General features: G+C 37.8%; 1 protein-coding gene across 2 annotated transcripts in view; it reads left to right on the plus strand.

The window, feature by feature from the left end:
* The window catches only part of ches1 (checkpoint suppressor 1), a 48,800-nt gene that overhangs the window by 19,993 nt on the left and 14,441 nt on the right, over positions 1-14,366 (plus strand). For both annotated transcript variants that reach the window (XM_055185904.2, XM_055185903.2), the window contains 2 exons: positions 155-708; positions 11,500-11,648. In XM_055185904.2, the coding sequence (XP_055041879.2) occupies positions 169-708; positions 11,500-11,648 (689 nt within the window). In that variant the 5' untranslated portion in view covers positions 155-168. The remainder of the gene's footprint in view (positions 1-154; positions 709-11,499; positions 11,649-14,366) is intronic.

Below are 14,366 nucleotides of genomic sequence, written 5' to 3' on the forward strand. Positions count from 1 at the left end.
AAACCATACATCAGTTGAATTTTGGATGAACTATTCATTTAGGAATACCAACACATTTCACTGTTTTACTTTGTAGTCAGTTTCACCTGTCATCTTTCACTGTGATCCCATTCAAGGTTGTGACTTCAAACGTATTTATTTCTCATTCTTCCAGGAGCTGAGGGCTGCATGGGTCCGGTGGTCATGCCCCCAGGGAAGAAGGCTGAGGGCCCCAGCAGTGGGAGTGTAGCACGGGGTCTGAGTCAGCTCTACCAGGACACAGAAGCAGCCGATCTGTCTCTCGCCCTGTCAACATCTCTAAGCCGAGCGGAGGACGAGGAGCTTACCAGCCTCAGCTGGCTGCACGAGAGCACAGATCTTTTGACCAGCCTGGGTCAATCTGGCCTGCGTAGCGTAAGCCCCCTGCAAGATGCCAACGGCAGCCGCGAGCCCTCTTCTTCCTCACCATCATCCTCTCCTGAGCCCAGCGAGCCGCCCTATCATCTGTCTACGGGTCCCAGCCGAAAACCTCCGTACTCTTTTAGCTGCCTCATTTTCATGGCAATAGAGGACGCTCCCTCAAAGCGACTTCCTGTCAAAGACATCTACGGCTGGATACTAGAGCACTTCCCGTACTTCGCTAGTGCCCCTACTGGCTGGAAGAATTCGGTGCGTCACAACCTGTCACTTAACAAGTGCTTCAAAAAAGTGGATAAGGACCGCAGTCAGGTAAGGACTTGTTTGTTTGAGACTTGCAATGTAACACAGAATGTAAATGATTTTCTGTCAGCAGTTCAGCAGCCTGATGGTTATTAAATACTTTTTGTGCTTTTTACATGCTGATATAATGTATACCCTTAGTGCACTGTCGCTTTTAATTCAAGTTTATTTCATAATTTTGCATAAGCTTTACCCTTTAAAAACCACATGTTATCTTGAGTACCTATAGAGTAGCATTGCATCCTTCATATCTCCAATCTTTAGTTTAATCAGATTTATAAAAGACAGATCAGCTGTTCCGATTCTTTCCGAATAAACCTGACCCCCTTGAGGCATACCTCAGGCGGAGCGAGTCACAAGCAAGCAACACACACAAAACATTATACCACTATCTCTGGATAATGTATGATTCACTACATGTTTGTGTTGTTTACATTTATATGCACTCATGCAGTTTGACTTACCGCCTGCGACCCAATTGGCACCACCCAATTTTAACAAAATCCAGCGTTAAACAAACACACATGCACAACTCTGCTGCTATCCTAGATAAACAAACTATATCCATTGTTTCCATAAGGCTGGGTTCCTTTGGAAGGTGAACAAGTTTAAATTTACCTCACAAACAACAACACACTTCTTTGTTGACATTCATTTCGTGTCGACTCTTGGTTGGTGTGTGCCTGTGCTTTTAATGCCCAAATAAGGAGTTCCACTTTACTTCCTATACAGAAATTGTCCATAAACAAATACAGCAAAATTGTTACTTATGAATCCCTTATGTTTAAAAAACTTTCTGAAACTTGTACAAACCCTGGCAAAGTGCATTCAGCACAAAAATACTCACAAGTTCAACTTCTTTTTTGACACTTTCCCTATGTTTAGCATGAGTAATCCAACTCTTAAAGGAACAGTATGTAAGAAATGTATATCAATTAATCATAAAATGGCCCTGATATGTCACTAGACATTAAGAAGTCATTTTCATTTCAAATACTTATATCACTCACAACTGTGGTCCGGCCAGGATATTGTCACTTAAAAAGTGGAATTGCAGCCCACAACTGATGTTTATGTTGTCATTTTGTGTATAAACCCCTTCAAGGTTTGTAAACATTGAATGACTATCGGGTGCGCGTGCAGCATGGGGTCAAACTGTTCATACCATCCAGGCTTTATAATTTAATCTAACAGGGCTGAAAAATGATGACTTGCCTCAAATGAAGTGAGCACTACAAACACAAGCCTCTTTGATATTTGCATTGTTCCAGTCTGCACGTTAATTGTTTGCAGCCGCAGATGTTGTGTTTTTTTGTTTTTGAGATTTTGCATGAATCGCGAAAACTTAACGGAAGACCTGGTGCGATTTTCACAGCCCACGACATAAGTAGGCATTTTTGACGATACCGAATAATACGCAACTCAATCTGCTGTAATGACTTTTCTGACCCCGACATGCGCAGTGGGAACCGCCTGTGACGTGAACCGTGAAGGGGTCTATTGGCCACCAGTTTTGTGATTGCAGTACCAGTTTTGGCCACAATCCTACATACTGTTCCTTTAACTCATTCCCCGCCAGCATTTTTTGTGGTTTTCACAAAAGTTTTACAAAATGCATTCCAGGATTTTTTTTCTAAAAATATATAAACATACAAATACATCACATGAAAGAACAGACCCTCTGCTTTCAAACAAACAATAATGATAAAAAAAACACAACGGGAAAAAAACTTTTCATCCTATCTATATATATTTTTTCCCTCTGCTTATAAACTCTTAAATATGTTTTTTTTTAATGTATTTTTGTGAAGGAATTCTGTTTTCGAGATCAGATTCAGAACAATTTTCAAAACATACACAGAGTTTAAAATTAGTAAATAATTTTTGCTTCAGTTTTTTTATAAATTTGGGTAAGTGGATCTAGTGGATAATAGAGACAGAGTGCAACGCGTCATAACCTGAAAACCACGTCCACCAGGGGGGACAATCCAACCGTCTCCATTGACTTTGTATTGCGAGAGGCTGCCTTCTTGTCATTTCTGACTTATTACAAAAAATATCAACTTTTTTCTCCTTAAAGGCTGGGTTTTACGGCTCGACAGCTTATAAAAACTGATTTCTGAGTTTTTTGGCTTGTTAGCTGTACACCTTGTCACACAGCAGCTTTTAGGCATTATTCTGTTTTTTGTTATAAGCAAGAAATGACAAGGAGGCGGCCTCACGCAATACAAAGTCAATGGAAAGGGTTGGATTGGTTCCCCAGGTGGGCGTGGTTTTTAAATCAGCATAACTGCGCTCTGTCTCTATCGCGGTATTACAGATTAACATAAACCTCATCCGGAACACTTTTTTAATGCAAATGTTTTCTCTTAATTGAGAAGATAACTCGTCAATGGCGGGAAAAAATTAAACTGTCAAAGTAAGTCAGAATGCATAAAATAACTTTACACTGTAGAAAATTCCGTAAAAATTACAGTGTTGCTTGTGTTGCATTTTCTTCAAAGTTAAGTGAACATTAAACATTTGCAAGTCTTTGTCTTTAGAGAGTAAAACTAAAATAACAGCATCAAGCAAAGCATTCTGGGAACCAAAATCTGAAGCAAAAAAAGTTTGATGATGATTTCTGGTTCCCAGAATGCTTTGCATGAGGCTGTTATTGTATAGTTTTATTCTGTAAAGATAAAGACTTGTTAATATTTAACATTTATTTAACTGTGAACAAACTCTTGCCAGTAAATAACATAAATTTAAATCTACGGTAAATTACCGGCAACCAGCTGCAAGTAACACTGTAATTTCAGCGGAATTTTTTTACTGTGTAGAAACCCCCCTCTTTAAAAAAAAAGGGCGGATACTATAAACAGTATAGCAACAAGTATAAAATAATTGATAGAAAACTTTTTTGTTAGATATAAGTGTAAAAATAGATATATATTTTTAGCATATGTCTCTTAAAATATGGTAAATGGTAAATGGACTGCACTTATATATAGTGCTTTCAACGGACCCATGGCCATCCAAAGCTCTTTACATGACAAATATGTTCACATAATGAATGCTAGTGGACTAGAGTAAAATGTACCCACTGACTTCCATAGTATTTGGTTTTTTTATAGAGTACTTTAGAAGTAAAAAGGCACCATCAACTGTGTGCTGAGTATCATTTATCAAAATGTATTTTTGTATTCAACAGATTAAAAAAAAAACTCATACAGCTTTAGAACAACATGAGCATGAGAAAATGATGACATTATTTTTTTTGGGTGAACTATCCCTTTAATATGGTTAATTTTCACAAATGTGAAAAAAACCAAACTGTGAGTTATAATAAAAATACAATTATGCTTTCTGTTTAGATATGACAGATGAAAATAAAAGACCTCCATGCATTTTTAAGACATTTTTACTGCGGCTGAATGTGTTTACATTGTTATGCATGTGTGCATGTAAGAGTGTGTGTTTGTACCTGTATAAGCTGTCACGCTGTCATTTTGGTTCTTAACAACGACCAAAAGAGTTTGCCTTGTATATGTGTTCCCATAGCAACCACACTGTAGTTGACATAAAGCATGCAGTTTCTCTAGCAACAGCCAAACTGATTGGTTGTGTTGCTATGTGTGTGAGCAGATCAGTGCATGTGGGTCAAATATCAGGGAAGTGGTATGAAACAGTTATTTGTTTTGATGGGTAAAGTTTAGGTTGGCTAGCTGTATGCATTAGTAGAAGTAATTCTGGTGTTGTAACAAACTAATGTCTTTAAATGATTCATGCTACAACTTTGCCCGCTAATGTCGTCTAAAATGAACTGGAATGAAATGAATGCATTTGTTTGAATGCACTTGAAAAAATGCTGGGTTGTATTTTAACTCATTGTTGGGTCACAAACGGACACATTAAGAAATGTATAGGTTAATTCAAACCAACGCTTGTCCCACTCTTAACCATGAGTTAAAGCAACCCAGCATTTTTTCGAGTGTGCATTTCAGAATTATGATCGATCGAAACAAAAACTGTGAGTGTTTTGTGTTTCAGAGTTGTCCATGTTTTTTAACTTAAAGTCTCAGTGTGACTTGTTTTCTGTTCAAACATACTCAATACATCAAAAGTCTCTGGGCTTGATTAAAATTGTATTTAACCTCATTGAAAGACATACACAAACATCTCAAAAGAGCAGACTGGTGGGTCAACAACAGACAAAGTATTATGATTCACAGCTTGGACATTCAATGCTGTGTGTTAGTCAATAGCAGATGTTTAGCAGACACTAAAAGCTTTAATTCTGGAGACTTTGCTAATCAATTCCAGCTTTCTAACAGGCTTTAGAGCTCCATCCGAGCCCCACAGGTTAAAGATAACATATACAAGAGCAAATACAATTTTCTAACATCTGTTTCTCTGTGTTTACACTTTTGATACATTTCTTTTTCTTGTTGAAATCCATTATAATGTTAGTCTAGGTTTCTTGTATAAGAGATAACCTTAATGTGGTATTAGGTGGTATAGTTAACTTGCATGAGAGTAAGAAAATTATGTGATAACTGTCATATTACATTCCAGGTGTGTATGACATTTAAGCTGTAGATAAAAAATAAAATGGCGGGCCAATTGCATTTCTAGTGAGAAATTAGTATTTTAGTTTTCAAATATGGGATTAGTTATTGCCTCATGAGGCAGCGAGGCAACAAGTCTTCGGACGCAGCCTAGGTCTGTCTCATTTCAATGGCTGAATCATCCGGTGGTCACATTCCCAGGCTGCATACGTCATCTAGGTTGTCTTTTCTCAAAAAGCAAGTGGGACACTTTAAATGCGACCTTCTTTTATGAGAGGATGCATGAAATGCTTCGCTGCTTCGATTCAATTTCTTGCGTCGCCGCGAACAACTTCATTTCTTTAAAGTATGATGGCGATGGCAGCTGTAAGTACGAGAAAAGATATAAGATATATATATGTCACTTACTCTCCATAACATGTACATACTCTTCTGCCATAGCCTGCTATTTATTCATTATTCATTGTACATATTTGCACTTTATTTTTAATATTCAATTGCACTTGTCAATTTGCACAGTCTTACTATTTACCCTTCAGATGCTAACCGACATTTCGTTGCTGTGTACCTGTACTATGCAATGACAATAAAGTTATTTTTATATCAAGTATTAACTCTTAAAACTATTAAGACTATTACAGAAATAATGCAGTTTTCTTTAAAAAAAAAAAAAAGAGCACCAATAGGCTTTATGCCCAGCTGCACTACTTCCTGAACTTCAGCCAGCTCCTTGTTTCCGGTCTGCCATTATTGGACAAACTGATTAATCCAGGTGTGCCTGACCTCAGTAGTCACAACCACAATAATCAGACACACCTGGATTAATCAGTTTGTCCAATAATGGCAGACCGGAAACAAGGAGCTCTTTTTTTTTTAAGAAAACTGCATTATTTCTGTAATGGCAGACAGGAAACAAGGAGCTGGCTGAAGTTCAGGAAGTAGTGTAAATGATGAAATCTGTCATTTGTAGCACTTTTACAGACAGTGGGATCAAGTATAAAATAATACTGTATATAATGTATATAGTTATATTATGTATACAGTTAGAAATTTAGTTATATAATTATTGTCTTATTACCCTACAACTTAACTTAATTATCACGAGGGTTACAAAAAAAGAACTTTAATGAAACACTAATGATAAATAGACACAAACATCTAACGAATGACATAAACTGTTAACATAAACAAGATCGGAACAAGCCTGGAACAAAGGCCGGGGTATATATACCAGGGCTTTGAACCAGATTTTCTTCCCATTGGTTCGTTCCGAACAGAAACGGTATTGTAACGTTTCCAGTTTTCAGTTCAACACATAATTGACGTTCCTGAACCGGTTAGAACAAAAAAATAAAGTTCCCGAAAGGGTTAATAATTTCATGTCAGCCGTGGGATACAAATAAGTAGGCTGATCATTAGGACATTAAACTTAAATTATTAGTCTACATATGTTAATTAAGGTTACTGTCTCTTTAAGATAAGCACGGACCTGGTTTCTACCTCTAATCTATACATACACTTAAGACATAAATGTTTTTATTAGAAAAAGAATACTGTGGTATTTTTGAGAACATTTTGTTTGTATGTGTCCTGGCAAGAACAGAAAGATTGTTCGCTTGCTTTTTGAAACGCGTCTCTCCGTGTATACACTTTTGAGTGCACTTAAACACGCGCGCTCACACAGATGGAGGTCGAATTCCAAACGGCGCTTCGGGAAGAAGATGCAGCATAAACAATCGCTCCACATAAAGTGAAAATTACGTTGTTTTTCAGTGCTTTATTCGCCAAAGTATTTTAATGGACTACAGTATGAGACACAGTAGCGCAACTTTCTCTCAAGTTTATACATCAAGAGTTCTGATCTTTGAAGGGCATAGGGATAATCACGTTTAATTGGAGTTGGACCGGACACATTCAACAGCATCTGCATCTGTACGTACAGAAAATTGCTCACTTTAGCGCCTTTTTTTTTTTTTTTTTGAAAACTTCTGGTTTCGTTTCTGTTCCTTGCAAAACATTAAAAGTTTCTGGTTTTCGTTCCGTGAACCGGTTCAAAGCCTTGATATATACACATGAACAAAGGTGATTACACTTTTAAAACGAATGTGTTAAATAACACATCTTGTGTCTAGCCAAGGACAACACATCTGCGTTGTCCTTAACGTAACACGTCTCTGTGTTATTTTTGGAAAAACACACTTTGTGGTGTTTTAACACATCTTGTGTTGTCCCTTCTATTTATCTGAACTCAAAATCAACAAGAAATGACACATATTGTGTTAAAATAACACATAATGTGTTAAATAGGATAACACAAAACAGTGTGTTAAAATTAACACATCCTTTCCTAAAGTGTACGATGATGTTGATAACGATTAAGCTGGGCTCAACATAAAGGACTGCCTGGTGACCCGGGGCCAGTGTGAGAGATGCTCGGACCAGTTAACCGTAGTGTCACTTGCCCGATCGGGCCAGTGATTCACCCCTCAGTCACTAAAATATATTTTCTGCCTGTGGCTGTTTGTCTGTATGTATTCTTATACAATGTTACCACTGAGTTAACGTTGTGAACGTTAACTTCTCAGCAATGTCATAAGGTTCCTTCTACCTTATTGGTTGTTGTAGATGCTGTTGTGTGTGTTGCGTGTTACGTCAACTGGTAAAGCAAAAAGACGTTAAGACGGCAGTGCCCTCTGATTATGAGGCCAAACAAAAACGTTTTTTTTAACATCTTGTAAGCAGACATTTACTGGAGTAAAACACCACGAAAGAAATTATCCGATTTATTTACAGTTTGCCATCAGTTTCCAGGTAAAGCAGACAAATTGGGAGCTTTTTTGTTGGAACAAGCAAGTGCCCGGTGGCCGTAGCTAGAAGTATAGTTTCATTTTTATGCATACGCGAGGGTCTGCGTGCAGTATATATGTGACGCAAATTTTGTCATTAGAATAGTACGCGTGCCGTTCAATATTTTATATATATACCAATTACTATGTTTTATGATTCTGTTTTCATGCAAAGACTTTTGCCTAGTATGGACATTCACAATGAGTATGGTATACCTCATCAATCAAATGCAAACTGCTTCTTTTTTAATACAGAAAATGATTTATTGTAGCTAGCATCTGCTTCATCGTTCAGCACTGTAGTGAAAGATGAGCCTATGGGTCTAGACTGGTTTTAAACGGCACTATTGTCTGTGTAGACTAAGAATACTCCTGCCAAACCTTCCAACCAGACACCAGCCCCTCCATCTCTCTCTTCTGCTTGTTGCCTTGGAGACGAGTGAAACCACAGGTGCATGTCTGCCCCTCCCCTTTTTCCTGCAGCGAGTGATTGTGTGGCTCTCCCAGGCAGGTGAGGCGGTGCAATACCCAGATGCTGGAGCCGGGGAATGATGTACTGTACGTCAAGTTGTGATGGTGTGTTGGCAGTGGAAGTTATGAATGAAGTCATGGAGAGTGTGTTTGAATTAGCATGCATCCTGGTGGGTTGCTAATGTTTCATCTGATGCATTTTTCAGGGGGCATCTTTTAGGGATAGTTCACCCAAAATAAAAAATGCTTTCATCATCAAGTTGTTTCAAACCTGTATAAACTTCTTTGTTCTGCTTAACACAAAGGAAGATATTTTGAGGAATGTTAGCACCATTGGCTTCCATAGTGTTTTTCTTCCTACTATGGAGGTCAAGGCTGGTCCAATACTGCTTGATTTAACTATGCCTTTAAATAAGACTGCTACTGTAAGTTAAAAAACAACTAGTCATTCTAACACATTACTAGTTGATTATTGTGATCCGTCCCTAACAGTGACTGTTTTTTTTTTTAATAACAATAACACCAGTGCTCTTTCATCATCTCGTCTCACTCATTTCTGTGCTTTATGCGAGAGCCGAGATCAAAGGCTTACTGGTTGAATTTCATGGCTTGTGAGAGTTGTGTTCTTTTGGTAAAGTGAAGTGCGGCTCTGGAAGCCTCTGATGGAGGGCAGACAGCTTAATTAGGTGGAGAATGGCTTCTTTGATCTAAAAATACAAGCTAGTGTTGCCTGTTGAGGCAATTTTAAAGGTGCCTCTGTCTTTACTAGACAACAAGGGTATTGAGTCTAATCCTTCACCCTGCAGTTCAATCTACTGTCAGCTTAGCAAATGTACATCAAGGTAAAAGGATGTGAATATTTCTTTCAAATTTGGTTTACAGAACTACCTGAGTAAACATGACCCCCCCCCCCCCCCCCGCCAAATTCCTTTACAGTATCTTCCATTACGTAGACATGTTCTTTACAAAGATGGAGTGTTTAAAGGGACACTCCACTTTTTTGGAAAATATGCTCATTTTCAAGCTCCCCTAGACTTAAACATTTGACTTTTATCGTTTTTGAATTCATTCAGCCGATCTCCAGGTCTGGCGATACCACTTTTAGCATAGCTTAGCATAATCCATTGAATCTGATTAGACCATTAGGATCACACTCAAAAATAACCAGAGTTTGGATATTTTCCTATTTAAAACTTGACTCTTCTGTACTATTAATCAAGGACTTTGCTGCTGTAACATGGCTGCAGGAGGCGCGATGATATTACGCAGCGCCTGAAAATAGTCCCCTGGCTATTGAAAGTTACCAAGGGGACTATTTTCAGGTGCTGCGTAGTGGAGTGTCCCTTTAAATACCTGTTCACACCAAGAATGATAACTATAAAGATAACTATAGGAGTTCTGATATAAGCATCTGCTAAATTAATAAAATGAAAATGTAAATCAGCTAAAAACATCTCTGAATTTGATTGCAACGATATTATTTCTTTGTATCGCTATTGTTATCATTGTTGTGTGAACTCCACTATTCTTGGGGAGTGGGGATTAATTTGCATATTCATTGTTCTAAATTAAGCACAAATAAATTATTTTCACGAGTAAATGTGTTTATGTATGTCATTTAGGGATGTTCATATTGACCGTTTAACCATTAACCGAAGGTAAGAATTTATGACCGATTAACATTATCAGTTAAAAGAAAAAAATATTTGTTAAAGCACGGTGCGTGTCGTCATGAGCCGACAGACATTTCGCCACTTTTCTTTCTTTAATTTGTGAATGTCATGTAAATGACACAAATTATTGCTGTCTGATAAAGTAATCATTTGTATGAGAAATTTGTATGGGTGTTTGGAAGCTGAACGGAGACGCGCGCGTGTCCGCCGAAGATGACGCGGTCCGTCTCCGTCTCGCGCACATCCGGACAGACGTTCGCTGATGGCCTCTGACCCTGACTATAAACATCTCTGTTTTGGCACAAACGGAGAAAGATGACGCAAAAGCCAAACTTTCTGAAAAGCGTCCTGCTTTAGAAATGACCACTGTGGTAGATGAAACAGAGACAATCTGCCCTTTTTGGATATAAATCCTCTCCTCTGGACTGTTCGCGTGCTTGAATATCTGATAACGTATGAATCCTGGTTCTGTTGTAGATATGTCGCTGCTGTTTGCACATTCAAATTAAATCTTTTGTTTTTACTAGTTCACAGACAACCGTCAACTGTATTTTTACTCAATAACAATTTCATATTAAAATCTTATAAGTTAACGGTTAATGTTCGGTTTAGAAGCTACGGTTGTCGGTCGGGAAAATGAACTGATATGAGCATCCCTAATGTCATTTTAATAATCAAATATATGTTTTAAGGGGTAAAACTATTGACTTTAATAAAACTTTACAGTTATTGATATTGTCCTTGATGTGAATAAGCCTTAAGGCCGCGGGGTATACCTTTTTTCCGCGTCCGCGCAGCTTTTCGAGTAGGGATGGGCGATATGGCCTAAAATCCATATTGCGTTATACATTGCAGCCTCTTGCGATAGCGATATGTATTGCGATATAATAATTTCAATAGACTCGTTTCAGAACAGGTTATATAGACCCTTACAAAAGCCAAACTGCTAAAAAAGTAAGTAAAAGTAAACTGTTATGGCCAGATTAGTCTTGTTACCTCTCTTAGCTGGAACCGCACTGTCCACGCGATCTCAAATTTTGGGCTGCACGCGGACGGTCATGTGACGTCATGCGGACGTCCCTAGTATACTTTCGGCTTTAAGAGTCCCAGACCTTGGTGCTAATATCGTAACTGTAGTCAAGGGGTATGACCATTGGGGTTCCTATCCTGAAGTCCCCAATTTATGTTGCATTTTTTTTTATCTATTTACTTAAAACAAACCTCTTTAACATAAACCTCTTTCTTTCTTTGTATTTCTAGAGCATAGGAAAAGGTTCTCTCTGGTCTATTGATCCTGACTACAGACACAATCTGATTCAGGCGCTGAAGAAGACTCCATATCATCCGTATTCTCCTCGGCTTCCAAAACCTTCTACCTCCCCATCTGCCTCTCCTCAGCAATACCACAGGTAATGCCTCAATTTATCACTCTCACTTTCTTTTTTTATCCTTCCATTTTTTTTCCCCTTTTTGCTTTCTATTATTTTCCTCTGTGTCTACCAGTTTTTGCTTTCTGGTCTTCATCGGTTTGTTTTCTTTTGTTCCCTTTATTTATACTTTCCATTTTATGTGCCCCAAAAATCTTAGTGCCAAATGTTCCATCTCTGAAATAAGAACTTTGAGACCACAAACATTGCATCCACATAAAGCCAATGCTTCCCCTTTCCGATAATTTTTTTTTATCCGATCTTTTTTCCCCTCCGTAAACACTGAGTCGTCCCAATAAATGTGTAAGGTGTGGCAGTCAAATGGCAGAAACAATGCCTTAAGGGGCGTTTCATAGTGAGGACGCATGTCATAGTGTGGGACGCGTGTGTCATCGCGCAACAAGTTACCTTTCAGCTCTCTGACACGAGGGTTTTATATACAGATCAACATTAAGAGAAATGTGGGCAAACTGGAATAATGCAGCGATCAGGGAGCTCCTCACTATCCATGCTAAAACTAAGATCGATCGCCCCCTTTGTAGAACAGCGCGTGTCGTGCCGAAGTTCACGATCAGAAAATAAATACGTATTGGCGGTACACACGAAGACGCAAGGTTCTCGGTTTCAGATTTATCCACTCTGGGTCCCGGTTTCAATTATTTAAAATTATAATAAATTATATTATCATTTATTGTGTACGAACCCTAAACTATTAAAAATTATATTGAAATACTTTTTGCATTTTATTTCAATGTTGATATTAAAAATATATTTTTATTTTAAAAAGTTAAGGAAATATTTATTTAAAGGTACATTTTGTAACTTTTTAGAAGGATCTCTTGACAGAAGTACAATGTAATATACTTAAATATATTAGCAGTGGTGTATAAATACCTTACAATATGATCTGTATTGTTTTTATTACCTTAAAATGAGCCGTTTATATCTACATACTCCATGGGACCCCTAACATGGAATCGGTGTCATGTTTCTAACGTAGCCCTAAACGGACAATCGGTTTTATAAATCGCGTTTTGTCAGTACAGACAATGAAGTGTTTGTCCTGTGGCAGCTACCGCAGCTTCACTATGCGTTTTGAAAGGGAGGGGTGGACTGTGGACTGAGCCATTGGTCTCACCACTAAATGTCGCTAAAAATCTACTCACTGGTCCTTTAAAGGAATAGTCTACTCATTTTCAATATTAAAATATGTTATTACCAAACACATCAACGTTTTTCCTATTTAAGACGAGTAGTTATACGAGCAAGTTTGGTGGTACAAAATAAAACGTAGCGCTTTTCTAAGCGGATTTAAAAGAGGAACTATATTTTATGGCGTAATAGCACTTTTGGGAGTACTTCGACTCGCCTGAAAAGTCCGCTCCCCTTCTCACTCTCATAATGTGAGAGGGAGGGTGTTACTGCACCGAGTCGAAGTACTCCCAAAAGTGCTATTACGCCATAAAATATAGTTCCTCTTTTAAATCCGCTTAGAAAAGCACTACGTTTTATTTTGTACCACCAAACTTGCTCGTATAACTACTCGTCTTAAATAGGAAAAACGTTGATGTGTTTGGTCACTTCTAACTTTATCTCTAAATGGTACAATTGAATGAATGGGGCTAAGCTAAATGCTATCGAAGCGTTGCAGCGCGCTCCAGCGCTTACGTGCACGCACACAGATGATAGAGAGATGTATCAACAATTCTTAGTTAAGGTAATAACATATTTTAATATTGAAAATGAGTAGACTATTCCTTTAATATTACTTTGTACACCATGAAACTTTATTTAAAAAATGTCACTACCAAAATCGTGTATGTTTTTTAGTTCACTGGCTGAAACTGATTTTAACCACACCCCTACATTTTTAAAAAGAAGTATTTCTGTATACCTTTCATAGCTACCGAATGAGTAGATGGGACCACCATTTTGAAGTAAATGTGTAAACATTCGGGAACATCAGTACCAAACATCTTTTTTATGCAATTAAACAAACATTTAGTAACATTAGCTCAGTGTAATTTTTGATACGATTTAGCTATGATTTGTACTAAGGTTATCTACTTGTTGTTTATTTTGCTTGTTATCAGAAATAAACTACTCTAAAGTGACTTCTCGCTATTGATTCTTTGCGTAAGTTTACCGGAAGTTACGTGTGTTCCACGAAAGCCGCTTGTTTATGTTGTTACTGCTGAAAACGTCTTTAAAATACAAATAATAAATGTATATTACTCTAATGTTAGAGACTAAACAATTAGTTTCATTTCGACTTAAAAAAAAAACGTATTTATATAGTTTTTGATATTTTATAGATAATGGCCGGGAAGAAATACTTTGGACTGTAAATGAGTCAACAATGCAGTCATGTTGATAAATCCCTTACCTTATTGTTAAGGGAGTGTGTTAAAACAAATTGTCTTTACCTCCAAGAAAGAGATTGAAACAAAGAGCAATGATATACTCTGCTTTCAATGATGTCCTCTGTCATGACCTTGCTGTAAAGAACTCACTGATCAGCTGTATGAGGGTTTGGGGTAATTTCCTCACTCATTCCTAAACCCTCCGTCAGCATGTGGACCTGTTCCTTTGGGGAATCTGTGGGATGTAAAAAAAATGGCACGTGTTTGCCCTTCCTGAGCCGTTCCTCCTCTGCTGTTGCTGTGACGACCAGAGCACCTCCATGGCAACACATGCATG

Source organism: Misgurnus anguillicaudatus, chromosome 18 (genome assembly GCF_027580225.2).
Source record: "Misgurnus anguillicaudatus chromosome 18, ASM2758022v2, whole genome shotgun sequence".
Taxonomy (NCBI): Eukaryota; Metazoa; Chordata; class Actinopteri; order Cypriniformes; family Cobitidae; genus Misgurnus; species Misgurnus anguillicaudatus.